General features: G+C 34.7%; 1 protein-coding gene and 1 long non-coding RNA gene across 4 annotated transcripts; one reads left to right on the forward strand and one right to left on the reverse strand.

Moving 5' to 3' along the window:
- Window positions 1-615: 615 nt before the first annotated feature.
- Window positions 616-17,332, reverse strand: LOC149709936 (mitogen-activated protein kinase kinase kinase 20-like). 3 transcript variants are annotated; one of them, XR_016376332.1, is made up of 17 exons: window positions 17,062-17,330; window positions 16,382-16,721; window positions 16,201-16,302; window positions 16,048-16,113; window positions 15,931-15,959; window positions 14,945-15,028; window positions 14,729-14,869; window positions 14,579-14,653; window positions 14,440-14,494; window positions 13,753-13,940; window positions 13,634-13,678; window positions 10,460-10,693; window positions 10,058-10,357; window positions 8,869-9,094; window positions 7,853-8,804; window positions 800-906; window positions 616-651 (listed from the first exon to the last, which is right to left on the reverse strand). XR_016376332.1 is itself a non-coding variant. In XM_089858210.1 (16 exons), the coding sequence occupies exons 2-16, from the start codon at window positions 16,710-16,712 to the stop codon at window positions 894-896; spliced, it is 2,832 nt and encodes a 943-aa protein (XP_089714336.1). In that variant the 5' UTR covers window positions 16,713-16,721; window positions 17,062-17,332; the 3' UTR covers window positions 616-893. The 3 variants fall into 3 exon arrangements, 2 of the variants coding, with proteins under 2 accessions (XP_089714336.1, XP_089714325.1); XM_089858210.1 differs by having other exon boundaries at window positions 616-906; window positions 10,460-10,684; window positions 17,062-17,332; XM_089858199.1 differs by having other exon boundaries at window positions 616-906.
- On the forward strand, window positions 11,610-12,768 carry LOC149709937 (uncharacterized). Its single transcript, XR_016376353.1, has 2 exons — window positions 11,610-11,749; window positions 11,891-12,768. It is a non-coding gene; the product is annotated as an uncharacterized LOC149709937 (long non-coding RNA).
- Window positions 17,333-17,772: the final 440 nt, after the last annotated feature.

The raw sequence follows: 17,772 nt of genomic DNA on the forward strand, positions 1-17,772 counted from the left end.
GAAAAAATTCTTATAGGACATGTGTCCAGTGACCCCTCCTTTGACTGGAAAATTTATGGGACATTGTCAACTGGAGTGTGCAAAAATAGTGTTGCATCTTCATAGTCGAGCTATAAAAACATCGGAAAATTTATTGGTCAAGATGTCCAGTGACCCCCTTAGTTTTTAAAAAAATTATGGGACATTTAAAAATTTTATTGGACAATGTCCAGTGTCCTGCGCTTATTTCCGGCCCTGATCGAGACCATTATGGAATGAATACATCTCATTCACTTCTCCCTCCCGCGCGCCTTCCTTTCAACGGTGCTTTGAAATTTTGAGTCCCCTTGATTCACTCCCCCCCCCCAAAAAACACAGATCATTTACTCCCCCCTTGGAAGAGAGAAGTACTACTTCCCTCTTCCAAGCTCCCCCTTACCGGCCCTCCCGCCGCGCGTGTTGATTTATAGAGAAGCCTTGGCATCTCTCCAAAAGCAGAAACCAAGGAGTACTTCGTTCGGGATTGCCAGTCAGATCGAGTCGTTTAATTCAAAATTAAATAATATTAATTACGACTTACTTGAAGTAGCAGAAAAGAAAGAAAGATACGGTTAATGCCACGACGGACAAAAAATATCCAATAATATATAAATTATTTATTTGCTGGCGGAACTATAAGAGAAAAAAACTATTTTTGGAAAACACAGTCACGTTTTCTAAAATTCATGAAAAATTTTGCCTATTATTTTAAAAAAATCTAATTTTTAAAATCCAGTCCCATTGGTAGTTATTAATTTCGTCTTTCGCTGCTAGCAATTACCTGTAAAACTTCGGTATCGACGCAGGTGGTATAATTAGACCAAGTTCTATTAGTATCAGGATGTCGAAACCAACTTCCATCCGAACTGCATTTTCTATAAGCAAATTCTATATTTAAATAAAAATAAAAATAAAAATATTAAAAAGTTTTAAATTAAATTTGCTTTCAGCGTTCAAGTGTCAAAGAATTCTTTCGAATTTTGAGAGTCAACAGACTCCCCGAGGTTAATTAACAATTCCAATTATTACAAGTATCTTTTAAATTATCTAAAAGCAATGGGGGGGGGCGCAAAGAGAGACTCTTGCTAGCAAAATAAAAGTCCCAGGGGGCTTTTGCATGGTATGTTCCCATAATACCCAAAAGGAATTAATCAAAAATGTCTTGATTAGAATCAAGTCCTAAAAAGTATCGATAAGACTGAGCTTATCACTTGACTGAAGGATCAGATATTAATTTTTCTTTTTAATTGAAACTTAAAGGCATGCTTAAGAAAAAACAACGTTCCATTACCGTTTTCCGTTGAAATAACTTATTTTACAAGTAATCAATTTCAAAAATTTACTTATCTCGGGTTTTCGGGCACAATTCCATTCCCCCAAAACATTTTATCATTACATTAATTACTTTTGAGAGAGTACGTGTATGACATTGAGTTTTAAAAGGTTCCCCCATTTGTGCCCGGCATGCTTCGCAGTGGATAAGTTTTAAAACAATGGCGGAAAATTAAGTAGGGACAATTAGATTTTTCCTCGTGGTTATGCAAAATGATGTAATGTCTAGTGTACTTCAGTCAACAGTCATACTGTTCATTCTCATAGCTCAGGACATGATTAATGCTGCTCACTATTTTTCTCTCTAGTTTCAAACAATGGTTAGAGACCATTCAGTGCCGCAGTTCGCACATGAATATATTTCAACTACAGTTTACATAAATTCTCCGTGGTCGTACTATTAGCGTGTTAAGCACTAATTTGTTCAGAACATGTCTCGAAAGGGTGCTTGTTGTAAGTTTTTAAAGCAGTGTTGCCAATGTGTGGGTAATTTCCCACATCGTAGGAAATTTAGGTTTGGTTTTAGGCTCTGTGGGGAAAAAGTAGTATTTTTCCGAGATCAATCAAATGTCGGAATTTTCCTGTTCAAGGGTTAACAGTGCAAAATTTTCGAAAATGCACTAATTTTAACTGCACAGTTAAAATTAGTGCATTTTCGAAAATTTTATCCGGTTTAATAATTTCAAGCGACATTTTGAAATAAATTCGGTGATTTTAAGTTTGGCACTGAAAAAAAAGAAAGCATATTTTGAGAATTTTAAAGCTCTATAGTATTTGTACATATTGTCAAAACCATGCGGAGTGATATTCCATATTAAACTTAGTATGATAAAATAGTCCAGATAAATATGACTGTAAAAGAGGGGGTGTGGGAAATGCGGCAAATTTTTAAAATGGAAGTGGGAAAATCCACTTTCTAACATTAGCAACGCTGATTTGAAGGTTTTGGTCATGGCTAAACAGACCGCTCATTCAGGTTTTTATTGTTTTAAAGCTTATTTTGACACGTTATCTCTAAAAAGTAATTAATGTAATGATAAAATGTTTTGGGGGAATGGAATTGTGCCCGAAAACCCGAGATAAGTAAATTTTTGAAATTGATTACTTGTAAAATAAGTTATTTCAACGGAAAACGGTAATGGAACGTTGTTTTTTCTTAAGCATGCCTTTAAGTTTCAATTAAAAAGAAAAATTAATATCTGATCCTTCAGTCAAGTGATAAGCTCAGTCTTATCGATACTTTTTAGGACTTGATTCTAATCAAGACATTTTTGATTAATATCTGCTCCTTCAGTCTTCATTTTAATTAAGATTGTTAAGAAACTGTTTTACATTTTCAAAATCTGCACTAAGCAGAAACATATATAATTATAAAGGGGACCATAACTTTAGCTCAATCAGACATTAATTTATAATGATACTTCAAAAAAAAACGTAAATCATTAAAAGTTTGGGCAAGAACCCACAAACACCCGGGGCAAGAACCCACAAACACCCGGGGCAAGAACTCACAAACACCCGGGGCAAGAACCCACAAACACCCGGGGCAAGTACCCACAAACACCCGGGGTAAGTACCCACAAACACCCGGGGCAAGTGCCCACAAGCACCCGGGGCAAGTGCCCACAAGCACCCGGGGCAAGTGCCCAAAAGCACCCGGGGCAAGTGCCCACAAGCACCCGGGGCAAGTACCCACAAGCACCCGGGGCAAGCACCCACAAGTACCTACAAACACCCACAAGTACCTACAAACACCCACAAGTACCTACATGCACCCACAAGTACCTACAAGCACCCACAAGTACCTACAAACACCCACAAGTACCTGCAAGCACCCACAAGTACCTGCAAGCACCCACAAGTACCTGCAAACACCCACAAGTACCTACAAACACCCACAAGTACCTACAAGTACCCACAAGTACCTGTAAGCACCCACAAGTACCTACAAGCACCCACAAGTACCTACAAGCACCCACAAGTACCTACAAGCACCCACAAGTACCTACAAGCACCCACAAGTACCTACAAGCACCCACAAGTACCTACAAGCACCCACAAGTACCTACAAGCACCCACAAGTACCTACAAGCACCCACAAGTACCTACAAACACTCACAAGTACCTACAAACACCCAAACAGTACCCACAAGTACCCACAAGCACCCTCAAGTACCCACAAGTACCCTCAAGTACCCACAAGAACCTAAAAACACCCACAAGAACCTACAAACACCCACAAGAACCTACAAACACCCACAAGTACCTACAAACACCCAAAAGTACCTACAAACACCCAAAAGTACCTACAAACACCCAAAAGTACCTACAAACACCCACAAGTACCTACAAACACAAACAACTACCTACAAGTACCTACAAACACCCACAAGTACCTGCAAACACCCACAAGTACCTGCAAACACCCACAAGTACCTGCAAACACCCACAAGTACCTGCAAACACCCTCAAGTACCTACAAACACCCTCAAGTACCTACAAACACCCTCAAGTACCTACAAGCACCCTCAAGTACCTACAAGCACCCTCAAGTACCTACAAGCACCCTCAAGTACCCACAAGTACCTACAAACACCCACAAGTACCTACAAACACCCACAAGTACCTACAAGCACCCACAAGTACCTACAAGCACCCACAAGTACCTACAAGCACCCACAAGTACCTACAAGCACCCACAAGTACCTACAAGCACCCACAAGTACCTACAAGCACCCACAAGTACCTACAAGCACCCACAAGTCGGTAATCTGGCTAATGACCAGTCGTCGGTAATCTGGCTAATGACCAGTCGTCGGTAATCTGGCTTAATTACCAGCCGTCTGTAATCCAGCTTAATTGACAGCCGTCGGTAATCTACCTTAATTACCAGTCGTCGGTAATCTACCTTAATTACCAGTCGTCGGTAATCTACCTTAATTACCAGTCGTCGGTAATCTACCTTAATTACCAGTCGTCTGTAATCCAGCTTAATTGACAGCCGTCGGTAATCTACCTTAATTACCAGTCGTCGGTAATCTACCTTAATTACCAGTCGTCGGTAATCTACCTTAATTACCAGTCGTCGGTAATCTACCTTAATTACCAGTCGTCGGTAATCTACCTTAATTACCAGTCGTAGCAGCGGCCGCATCAACGTCACGACGGCAATATTAAAACCGTCTTATCACACTATCGATAGGCCATTCCAACCAAAAGGCAATAAGAAGAAACAATCGGATTATTATGAGGCAACTATACGTTAAAAAAGGCCAATATTGGTCACGCTGATATTTCCCAATAAAACAGTGTATAAATGCTAAAATATCGCAGATTGGGGCAATTTTTAAAATTTAAATTAAACATACTTAAAACTAATTTTTCTTAATAACAAGAAAAATGGTCCTAGATTATAGTGTAAAGTTTCATTTAAGATCGTTCCCAAAACTAACCAATGTATAGTTTTTCTAAATCACGAATAACCGATTTGTTTTTTTCCAAAAATTTCCCATGTTATTTCTATGGGAAAAATTCCTGTTTTTCATCAAAAGGTGTGATTAATTTTATGGAAATGAAAACCACCCTTAGCAACTTTATTTTTTATAAATTAGACTAATTAATGAATCTCTTTGAAATTTTAACCACATATTGAGGGCCCGAATTGTAGTTCTGTGGAATTTATTCAGAACAATTAATGCAATACAAAAAAAACTACATCCAAACAAAAAACCTTCCTTATACATTAAGAGCAGTATGAAGTCTTATCTAAGAGAGCTACCGCTCTCTCAGAATATTTCGCCCAAAAGATTTTTTGTCCCATTTCGCCCAAAAGATTTTTTTCCCATTTCGCCCAAGCCCAGAAGTTGAGATTTAATTTTAGCCTATAGAAATAAACAAGACGGCCCAAGGGCTCGTAATAGTAGCCACATCGTACGAGTGAATAGCCCCTCTATACCCTACCCTAATGAGTGGATAACCCCTCTATAACTTACCCTAATGAGTGAATAGCGCTATCTTTTACAATGCTTAAATGATTTACCGTGCATAAAATCAGAGTTAATAGCCCCTCGATGCCCTACTCTAAACAGTGATAAAATTATAACCGTATAAACTTACTTACGCTGTAATTCTAATATTCCGGCGAATCGAAGAACAGATATTTATGCCCAGAAACGTTTGAAAGCGAAAGTTTAGTTATAGTGATTATCCCCTCGAAATACCTTTAGCAATGCTAAAATGATCAAACGCGTAACGCTCATTTAACACTATGTTAGCTCTATCTAAACCCATACCCCAAAGATACAAGTTCAGAAGTATCCGACCCCAAAGATACAAGTTCAGAAGTATCCGACCCCAAAGATACAAGTTCAGAAGTATCCGACCCCAAAGATACAAGTTCAGAAGTATCCGACCCCAAAGATACAAGTTCAAAAGTATCCGACCCCAAAGTCAAAGGGCTTCCCTCTATCTCTTATAGAAGCAGAGTTACAATTAATAAAATTCACGCTTTAATAAAGCAACAATATGTACGGTATACAAAAAAAATGACAATCTTGTCTAGAAATAAACATTCAAAAAAAAAAACAAAAAAAAAAACACAACTCATCATTATGTGAAAAGAACGAAAAAATTTAAATTACAACTTGATACTAAGAATTCCTAAGATTTGTTTGGTATTTTTTGTACATTATTTATTTTGTAAATTTATTCTTTTTTTCCCTATTAATATTATTATTATTAAAGTGTATAATAATAGATAGTGATTATCTAACATACCATTCAGTTTGTTGCAGCTATATTGAATTTCTTTGAAACTTTACTAAGAACTTTACCGAAATTATCACCATAACCTAAGAGCGCTACCAAAGGCTAGGAGACCTTTATAAACCATATATGAGATTACGTAGGTGGCTCTCGAAATAATATATTCTCATTAAATATAAGGCATTTTATTCAGTTTAATTTTAGGCTTATGGATGGAGTTTGTCACCATTTTTGCATAAATTAATATATATTTTTTAACGTTTTTACGCAAAAATTAGTATAAATTTAAGAATTCTTCGCTATATATTATTATTAATTTTAGGCTTATGGATGGAGTTAATTACGATTTTTGCATAAATTAATATCCTTACGCAATAATTAGTAGTGTTTTTCCTTCACGAAAATTGAAGAAAAGTTTTTTTAAAGTCTTTTTTGCATTAATTTAAATACTTAAATTAAAATTATCTAGCCTAGCATTGTTCGTAACTAATAAATGTATTAGGATATACTAAATTTCATTCAAAGGGATTATATTTATAAGATAGGACTATCAGAAGAGAAGATATAGCTAAATGATTTCCTCGTTAAATCTCGAAAACTGTTCAACTTTCAATAATTATTATTACTTTGTGTTGTCTTCGTATATATTCGTTATTATAAACAATAACATTCAATATTAATGATTTTTTTATATACAAATATTATCACCCAAGATTTTAATAAAATTATCTAAGGCCCTAACGAGTCGACTAACGTCAAGAAGTGATATCTATGGTTTATTAGGGAGAAGGTATAAATTCGCCCCACATTTCAATGCAGCTTTATCTCCAGTCCAAACGTATAGTAGGTCCGGAGTTAATCCCCGCCGCCTCTGAATTACAACCAGCGTATATCTCATTGGTTCTTGAAAACTCACGTCAGCGCGACGCGAATGACGAAAATTATAGTCATATTTTTCGACTGGGGAGAGTGTAGCGAAATAGCCCGGCCTCCTTTTACGTCCCCCCCCCTGTATTTTGAAAGGGGGACTGGGACTATGGTGCGCGAATACTTAGGCATCTTATACCTTCTCCCTAATAAACTAGATATCACTTCTTGCTAACGTTTTGCGCGTATATTTAAATTAGCTTCGCGATAAACTATAATTTAGAGAGTAAACAAAGCGCGTAAATTTGCAATAGTAGCACCTTTTGGAACAACAAATCAAAAATAACAAGCGTAACTTTCTCTATAACACATCACTCACTCAAATATCATGGAAAATACGTTAAAATTCCATGAAAAATAAAATAAATTCCCATTTTTCAAATTTATTACTTTTTTAACCCTTTAATATATTTTTGGGTTCCAAAAGGTGTTAGGGTTAGGGTTAAGGCGCGATGACTGGCAAGTTTTGTTGCGGTTTATCTAATATTAAATTTATTTTAAATTAAATTAAATTAATTAAAACACTCCCGTAATTAGTGTTCTATATTCTCACGCGTCCAATATTAATATTAATTAACCGGGATGATTGTTTTTAATAAAAAGAGATTAATTAACTAAAAAAATTAAGTAATTGGAAATAACTTCCAAAAATAATTATCGGAGTTGAAAAAAAAAAAACCTCATTCAAAAATTTAAATTTACAATTTAATTATAATATAACCTATCGCGAAGTTGGGGACGCGAGGGACGCTAATTAAAATTAAAATTAGAAGAAAAATAAAATAAAAAAAAAAACGTGCAAAATGGTTACTTATCGCTATCATAGTTCCATTCGTGATTGAGTTTGTTCTTTCCTTTCTCTCGATGGCTAAAACCCCTTCTCCGTCTATTCATCAACGACGTGGCATTGAATATATCTTCTTCGTCAACTCCAGCTAGATTGGCGGTCAATTCCCGTAGTCTTTGTTCCAGTCCAAAAACTCCGTTATTGGTTGGACTAACGCGTCCTGCCCTTCGACCTTCTAAAAGGTTTTCAAATCCGCTTCCGCTACCGGATGTAGGCCTAGATCTTTCCCTGGTCGTCGTTTCCTCCCGTTGTTGATGGCTATGACTTTGTAATCTAATACGACACCTTTCAATTTTCACAAACTGTCTCGAGGAAGGTTCATTGTGTGCGGCCGCGGTAGCGCCAGCCGGACTGCTATTCTCACTAGAAGTAAAGCCACTATCGCTGGCCGAATGCCGATACTTTGGCCTAAAACGATAGTCCGGTTTGCTGGTGGACACTTGGGGTGGCGGAGCGCTGCTCCTTCTTTGTTTATAGTAACGTTTCGACTCCGACGATGACGACGTCACCGATGTAGGGGAAGTTAAAGGACTAGAGCTTTTAGAGGAACCCTTTCTAGAAGTTAAGGTAGCGGTATTGTGATCGCTATCGGAAGAAGCGCCCGATTCGGGGGACTTATGATCAAAACCAAATTGGGCAAATTTCTTCAACAGGCAATCTTGCCGATGTTGATGACGATGTCGGAAATGGTGGGGCAAAGTGTGCGCGTATCTCAAATGAGAAGGAGACGAAGAAGTGGAAGCCGAAGTTCGACCCAATGTAAAAGAAGATAGACTGTGTTTACGGATGGGACTCGTGTCCTCGTCCGAGGAATGGAGAGAAGGAAGATTAGGAGAAACGGGAAAAGCGGAAGAAGAAGAAGAAGTAGGAGAGTGTTTTCCTGATGCCACTTTCGAAGCCCATGTGGATGTTCCCGCTGAGAAATAACATTAACCCACATGGTACCCAATACTAAAATAAAAATGTAATTAATATCTTACAAGTTGATTCAGTTGGAATGGAAAATCCTTGAGGATGAAAACGATCCCTCCAAGCGACCGGAAGTACACGGGAACTTTGAGTCAATGACGCGTAAGTCTTAGAAACTGGGCTGACAGAACGTTCGTGTTGTGCTAAAAAGAGTAAGACTTCTTTCTGCTGAGTCGTGTTCCCATCTAAAGCAACTTTGTGAAGATGACGCGTGAAACGTGGCTTTTTCACAATGGCCTGAACAAAAGTACAAAAAAATAAAGGTGGTTTCTTAGGCGACCACTATATAGGTCCAAATAGTATGATTAGTGCAGGCTAGTTATTTAGGCCTAGAATTGTCTTCTCAAAATTTGGGTCTAAATAGCAGACGCCGCGCCGCCATTGCTATTTAGGTCCAGATAGTATGATTAGTGCAGGCTAGTTATTTAGGCCCAAATAGTATGATTAGTGCAGGCTAGGTATTTAGGCCCAAATAGTATGATTAGTGCAGGCTAGGTATTTAGGCCTAAATAGTCGTCGACGCGCGGCCCTTGCTATTTAGACTCAAAAAATATCTTATCAAAATTTGGGTCTAAACAGCAGACGCCGCGCCTCCATGGCTATTTAGGTCCAAATAGTATGATTTGTGCAGGCTAGTTATTTAGGCCCAAATAGTATGATTAGTCCAGGCCTAAATCGTCGTCGACGTGCGGCCCTTGCTATTTAGACCCAAAAATTGTCTTCTCAAAATTTGGGTCTAAATAGCAGACGCCGCGCCGCCATTGCTATTTAGGTCCAAATAGTATGATTAGTGCAGGCTAGTTATTTAGGCCCAAATAGTATGATTAGTCCAGGCTAGTTATTTAGGCCTAAATAGTCATCGACGGGCGGCCATTGCTATTTAGACCAAAATACTGTCTTATAAAAATTTGGGTCTAAATAGCAGACGCCGCGCCGCCATTGCTATTTAGGTCCAAATGGTATGATCAGTACAGGCTAGTTATTTAGGCCTAAATAGTCGTCGACGCGCGGCCCTTGCTATTTAAACCCAAAAAATGTCTGCTCAAAATTTGGGTCTAAATAGCAGACGCCGCGCCGCCATTTGCAATAAGGCCTTTAAAAGAGAGTGACTATTTAGGCCCAAATAGCCACTTAAAAAAACAACAACAAAACACAAAACTTTAATAAATCAAATCAGAAAAACGTGAAAACGTCACATACATCATAGGTAACAATGCAGGTAACTTCAACGTCTTTCGTTAAACCAGAGGACCATTTATCCATGACGTAAGGAGGCTGAGTAATTTTAGTGAAGGATAAATTTGCATCTTGACACTCGAAACTAACATCCTTAATACACGATAAGAGTGTCAAGGGATTTTCCTCCTCGTCCATCTCGACAAACATTTTCCATTTGTGCTGAGACGGAGTCGAACCCAATCTCAAGTGGTGCCCAAATAAGAGAGTCAATTTTAAAGTAACTGGACGCGAAGAAGATGAACTCGGACTATTAGGAATTGACTGGAAAGAAAATCATGTCAAGATGGTTAAGTACAATTTGACACTGATGTTTTTTTGGTTTTTTGGTTTTTCCGATAATTCAAAATATGAAATTCAAATTACAAGTTTTAACGGAGGGAAATGCAACATTCGTTTATTGCGAATTTCTAGTTTCTCAATTTCGTCCATTAGATGGATTCTGTGTCCTATTGAGGTAATTCCCATTTCTTTGAAATCATCCGGTGTTAATAAGAGTAAACGATGGCCGGTTATGTGCTGGGCCAAAAAGAGGTCAGCATATTGCTCCAAATCAGCCGAACTACTGCTACTGCTTCCCAGTTGTTTAATCCAGATATACTGATATGATAAAGGGAATAACATTATAACTTAGTAACTCTAATTAGCAATTATAACTAGCCACTAAGAAAGTGACAATAAGAGCTCAAATTTTGGGCCTAAATTCGTTTTGTCCCTGTCTATTTAGGCCTGTCACCAAAACTCTTTACTATTTAGGCCTAAATATGTTATTACTAATACTATTTAGGCCTAAATTTTGGGTGAAATAATAGTATGATTGGTGCAGACTAGTTTTTTAGGCCTAAATTTTGGGCGAAAATGATTGGAGCAGGTTAGTTATTTAGGCCTAAATTTTGGGAAAAAACAAAATGATTGGTGCAGACTAGTTTTTAGGCCTAAATTTTGGGTGAAATAATAGTATGATTGGTGCAGAATAGTTTTTAGGCCTAAATTTTGGGTGAAATAATAGTATGATTGGTGCAGAATAGTTTTTTAGGCCTAAATTTTGGGTGAAATAATAGTATGATTGGTGCAGAATAGTTTTTTAGGCCTAAATTTTGGGTGAAATAATAGTATGATTGGTGCAGAATAGTTTTTTAGGCCTAAATTTTGGGTGAAATAATAGTATGATTGGTGCAGAATAGTTTTTTAGGCCTTAATTTTGGGTGAAATAATAGTATGATTGGTGCAGACTATTTTTTTGGGCCTACATTTTGGGCGAAAATAGAATGATTGGTGCAGGCTAGCTATTTAGGCCCATAGATATAGTAAAACTATAAAGGGTCTAGATCCACTTCGCTGGCTTAGGCTTAACGAAAAAAACGTGGAAGGGGCAACGAGCAGACAGCCGCTATTTTCTGGGGGTAGCCGTATAAAACGCCATCTATCGGGAACTTTCGAAACTAAATTAAGGGATGAGCTTAGAGTAGTGGCACTCTATGTTAACCCCCTATAGGGCATAATAAGTCAAACCCTCGGAGATGCCATTACTCCATTTTATACGAGCTAAGAGCAGAAAAACGTATTTTACAAATTTTACACCTGTAAAATCGTTTAAAAAACACTTGGAACTTGTATTTCTACTTACTTTCGAGGAAATACCACCGTTTTCTGAAGGTAAGAGTCTTTTTTTATACATTTATTAGTAATAAAAACATTTAAGGCGAGCTAAGCCTTGGTCATGGCCATAATGTAGATTTGATTTGCACATAGAGAAAAGAGGCTGTACTTTTGTGACTTGGAAAATTTATTTTTTAGGCTATTCGAACATTTCTATGGCAAAATGAGGTAGGCCTAGGAGACTAATGAAATATTTAGAGGATAATTTTGGAAGCAAGGTATCATTGATGAATTGGTTGTCTTTCACTATCATCAAGATTTTGATGTTATCGGGTGGCACAAATACTGCCCAAAAGCATACGGGTACGTTACACACGAAAAGCTGACCCTGAATCTGATGATAGACATTCCAGTTCATCCGTTTCTTCGTCAATGTAAAGGTAAAAGTTACCCGAAGCTGCTTTTCCTCTGATAGTTTCTTTATTCTTGAAAATAGTGTAAGGGCATTTGATCTCCACTAAGTACAGCTGGTCCTCAACCAGTATAAGGCAATCGGGGCTTGCCCCAAGGAAGCAAAATTGTGGATTAACAATCAGAGGTGTGACACTGGGTATTGATGTGTTGCCTGAATATTTGAAAAAGCAGCGGGTTCATGCTTCAATCCATGATCAAAGGACAACGCTCCCATTTCTTCTAATGCTTCAGATTGTTGCTCGAGAGTCAAATTACGGAGAGTCAGTTTAGGGATAATTTCATCGGTTACATTAATTTGATCTCCAAATTAGGATGGAATCGCGAACCGTACGGTTTGAGCGCTCTACGTAGTCTCTTTCCAGTGGTGGGAAAGAAATCTGATTTTGTAAAATGTTTTGAACAAATCCGTAAACTGGAGATATCAGTGGACAGAGGTCCTACAGCTAATGTTATAGAATTAATCCACTTCTTTCTAGTGGCAGTCTCTTTCGGAAAGTTGTGCTAAGAAAGAAAACGTTCTTTACACCTACAGTTTGAACGCAGCAAACATGAGTTGAAGCCATGATTGTTACATAAATAAGTAAATAAAAACGTTTATGTTATATTTTGTTTTATGCCTTTAAATATAGAGACACACACTTATCAAAGTTTGTTATGGTGGGCACCATTATCGACTCTTATTTTAAGAATGTGTAACAGTTTAATGTCCGGATATTTAAATATCAGTACCTTAAAACGTTGCTAACGTTTTTTTAACATGATAAAATAACGTTTTTCAACGCTGAAAACAACGCTTATCACTAATCTGCCGTGTTTTACAAGACCAAGGCTTAGCTCGCCTTAAATGTTTTTATTACTAATAAATGTATAAAAAAAGACTCTTACCGTCAGAAAACGGTGGTATTTCCTCGAAAGTAAGTAGAAATACAAGTTCCAAGTGTTTTTTAAACGATTTTACAGGTGTAAAATTTATAAAATACGTTTTTCTGCTCTTAGCTCGTATAAAATGGAGCAATGGCATCTCCGAGGGTTTGACTTATTATGCCCTATAGGGGGTTAACATAGAGTGCCACTACTCTAAGCTCATCCTTTAATTTAGTTTCGAAAGTTCCCGATAGATGGCGTTTTATACGGCTACCCCCAGAAAATAGCGGCTGTCTGCTCGTTGCCCCTTCCACGTCGACCTCCCATTGAATTGTGTATCTACCCTTTTAACATATCTATGATTTAGGCCTAATAGCCAAAGTTTTTAGGGCTGAGATTTACTTAGGCACAATTTTATTAGGTCTAAAAATTGGGCATAAACAGAGTTCACCTATTTAATCCCAAATTTTTGGCAAAAATAGTATTTATTAAGTAATGGGCTATTTAGGCCCAAATTTTAGGCTTAAAAAATCATTCACACTGATTAAGCCCACAATTTGGATCTAAATAGAAACAGCCTTAAATTAAAGTTTCTATACTTACTACATCTTGTTCAGACCATGTTTTCACATCATGATCATATAGTTGCTAAAAAATTTAAATGTTGATTTTTAATTTTTTATCATTATATTTAAGTTTAATGAATGATATCATTGTCATACTGAGCAAATTTGCTGTCTTTCTAGTTTCTGTTCCTTTTCACGGAGTCTCGATTCCCATTCTTCCAATTGCTTCTGCTTCAAACTGAGATCCTGCTCAGCTCTCTTCATCAATTCCAAAGTAGCTTCAATCTCTTGTCTCCATTGACTTCTTTGGCTTAAATAAACCGAGGCTTGATCGTAGAGCGACTCTAAATCAAGTTATTAACCATAATAATTAATTAAATAAATAAATGAAACTGATTAAAATAAAATAAAATAAAATAAAAAATAAATAAAATTAATTAAATTAAAATAAAATAAAAATAAATAAAATTAATTAAATTAAAATAAAATAAAATAAAAATAAATTAAATTAATTAAAATAAAAAAATAAAATTTAAATAAAATAAAAAAATAAAATTTAAATAAAATAAAAAAATAAAATTAAAATAAAATAAAATAAAAAAATAAAATTAAAATAAAAAAAATAAAATTAAAATAAAATAAAAAAATAAAATTAAAATAAAAAAAATAAAATTAAAATAAAATAAAAAAATAAAATTAAAATAAAAAAAATAAAATTAAAATAAAATAAAAAAATAAAATTAAAATAAAAAAAATAAAATTAAAATAAAATAAAAAAATAAAAAAAATAAAATTAAAATAAAATAAAAAAATAAAATTAAAATAAAATAAATCAAATCTAACCGTCATCTTGCATCAGACGTAACTGACTAAGTATCTGAGCAAATGTCAAGCGTTCCTAAAATAATTTGAATAATAAGTTCATCTCATTATAATGTAGAAAGTAGTTAGATTAATTACAAATTAGTATTATTATTATTACTTTGGGATCTTTCCTCCAACAAGCTTTCATCAATTCCGAGAATTTTCCAGGACAACTACTAGGAATTGTTAACCTCTGTAAAAGTGATTAGTTTTAGTTTTAAGTAATTAAGAGAGATTAAAAATAGGCCCTAATGAATGAATTGTTTACTTCATCTTTCTCCACAACAGCCCAAGCAACTTGGAAGCCTTCAATTCCCTTGAAAGGAACTTCGTGGGTCATTAACTCCCAAAGAACAACACCGTAAGACCAAACATCACAAGCACCAGATACAGGGAAACATTGGATAACCTGAGTTCATTTTTATTATTTAAATTTAATTAGTTTAATTATGGATGTTTAAATATTTTGGGGGTAGTTTAGTACCTCGGGGGCCATCCATGGTAATGTTCCTGCTAAGGACATTTTAGTTGTATTTCCTAAGAATCTTGAAGCACCAAAATCACATATCTAAGAAAGGTTTTTTTTAATTTTTTTCAATTAATCTTAATTAACAATATTTAATTTTGATTATTTAATCAATTTTTGGCATTATTTTCATTATTTAATCAATTTTTGGCATTATTTTGATTATGTAATCAATTTTTGGCATTATTTTGATTATTTAATCAATTTTTGGCAATATTTTGATTATTTAATCAATTTTTGGCAATATTTTGATTATTTAATCAATTTTTGGCAATATTTTGATTATTTAATAAATTTTTGGTATTATTTTGATTATTTAATAAATTTTTGGTATTATTTTGATTATTTAATAAATTTTTGGTATTATTTTGATTATTTAATCAATTTTTGGTATTATTTTCATTATTTAATCAATTTTTGGCATTATTTTGATTATTTAATCAATTTTTGGCATTATTTTCATTATGTAATCAATTTTTGGCATTATTTTCATTATGCAATCAATATTTGTCAATATTTTGATTATTTAATCAATATTTGTCAATATTTTGATTATTTAATCAATATTTGTCAATATTTTGATTATTTAATCAATTTTTGGCAATATTTTGATTATTTAATCAATTTTTGGCAATATTTTGATTATTTAATCAATTTTTGGCAATATTTTGATTATTTAATAAATTTTTGGCAATATTTTGATTATTTAATAAATTTTTGGTATTATTTTGATTATTTAATCAATTTTTGGTATTATTTTGATTATTTAATCAATTTTTGGTATTATTTTGATTATTTAATCAATATTTGTCAATATTTTGATTATTTAATCAATTTTTGTCAATATTTTGATTATTTAATCAATATTTGTCAATATTTTGATTATTTAATCAATATTTGTCAATATTTTGATTATTTAATCAATATTTGGTAATATTTCTTACCTTACAAACAAAATCTTTGCTAATTACAACTGAAATGAAGATTATTTAATTAAATATGATTAAAACATTTTCCCCCAATTATTTTGAAAAATTTAAATTAATTATTATTACACATACTATTTTTTGACTTTAAATCTCTATGAATAACTTTAACTGGAGCTTCCTGGTGCAAATAATGCATTCCTAGATTAATTAGATGGCAATGAATTTAAATGGAATTTACTTAATTATTTATTTAATTAATGCAAAGATTTAAATTTAAAGTTGTACCTGAAGCAATTTCCGTACTCCAGGCTAACAATTGCTCAAAACTAATCATAACATCTTTTCTTTCAGCTAAAAAAGCAAATAATGAGCCTTGCTCCGCAAATTCTAAATACAAAGATCTCATTTTTAATGTTTAAATACCTTTTAAATTGTTTTAATGTGTTTTTAATGTGATTTAACATACCAGTTACTATACAATAGTTAGGAGGTTTGGTGACAGCACCATAAAACCTTATTATATTCTTATGACTTAAAACACTCAAGACTTGAGCTTCTTTCTCCAAAACAAGGAGTTTTTTAACAGCCACAATTTTTGCCTGAGATTTCCATAAGCATCTATAGACACTTCCAAATGCTCCCCCACCACAAATCTCATAAAAATCCAAATCATCAGTTTCAATTTCAATAAAAGGAGTCAAATCATCCCCTTCTCCCATTGTAGTGGCTTCTGTGGTGTTGCTACTGGTACTTAACGAACTATGGCTTTCTGAACTTCCTCCTGACTCTTCAGCCATTGTTTTAATCTAAACATTTTTCAGCATGCAAATTTATCTTTAAATAAAACCCAGACCAAATTTAAATCAATATAACTGCAATAAATGGCAATATAAAACCACATGACAAGCTGACAATGAATTAATTTTGATATACAAGGTCAATAATTTGATAGAAACAATTTGTATTTATATTTATAGTGAAAGGAATACCGATTCTATCACTTCTTTCCCCCTTAAATATAAGCATACATCAATGGGATGGATTTTTTCAATTTTGCTGGCTTCATTACTGTGCGTAAAAGTAGGCCTAACTCGCGTATAAGCAATTACCTCATACCAAAACGACATTTAATTTAATGTTACTTACTTTGTTTTCTAAATTTGACGCGATTTCTGTTGAATTTAAATTCGTACTCGCGGCGGCGACACAAAATTTAGAGAGTAAACAGTTCACTGCCCTACCAAGGAGATTTAGTAAAAGAGATTGATGCTATAATACGTTACTGATAGCCTACGGGAAGGCTTTTGTTTTAAAAAATTTTCTACATTCTCAAAAAATTCTCCAGCCCAGACGGGCCGTGCTTTTCATTTTTGCTTATTTCAAGGAGAGGGGAGGGATTGTCTCATGCCGTTTTTCATTGGCATTTACCATGGAGTAGTTATCAAGGAGTGATAACTTTAGTTTCTAGAAATGTACCTTACAATTCATCTAAAACTCCTTGAATATTGCTCCATAAATTCTCTATATACCTCTGCAGAGTGCTGCCACCTAGAGTTTGACCCACAAAACAATTCACCAGGAGATGTCACTCTAAAGTTTCATCGTTCGTTCTGAATTTAAGCGCGTAAAACTGGCGGTTTCCTAGAATCATCAACGGTTGGATTAATTTACTTATATCGTGGTAATTTACGTTAAATATGAATAATTAGTGGTTTAATTATATTCAAGAGTATCCATAGAAGCGAAATATTTGCGCTGTAAACTTTGTTCGGTGGAAGCAAACGCGTCCGGGAAAATTTCCATGGAGATGTTTACTGCCGGTCACCTGAAAGGTTTAGGCCAAAATTTGTGAATGTG

The sequence above is a fragment of the Phalangium opilio genome, unplaced genomic scaffold (genome assembly GCF_054372755.1).
Source record: "Phalangium opilio isolate 3A_F unplaced genomic scaffold, DU_Popi_V2 ptg000011l_1, whole genome shotgun sequence".
Lineage (NCBI taxonomy): Eukaryota > Metazoa > Arthropoda > Arachnida > Opiliones > Phalangiidae > Phalangium > Phalangium opilio.

Excerpts from the sequence above, each read along its gene's own strand:
- LOC149709936 (XM_089858199.1), bottom strand. The coding sequence starts at position 16,712 with ATGGCTGAAGAGTCAGGAGGAAGTTCAGAAAGCCATAGTTCGTTAAGT. Across the intron at positions 14,654-14,728 it reads CTGTTGTGGAGAAAGATGAA|AGGTTAACAATTCCTAGTAG; the intron begins GTAAACAATTCA and ends TCACTTTTACAG. Across the intron at positions 10,358-10,459 it reads ATTTCCCTCCGTTAAAACTT|TCAATTCCTAATAGTCCGAG; the intron begins GTAATTTGAATT and ends TTTTCTTTCCAG.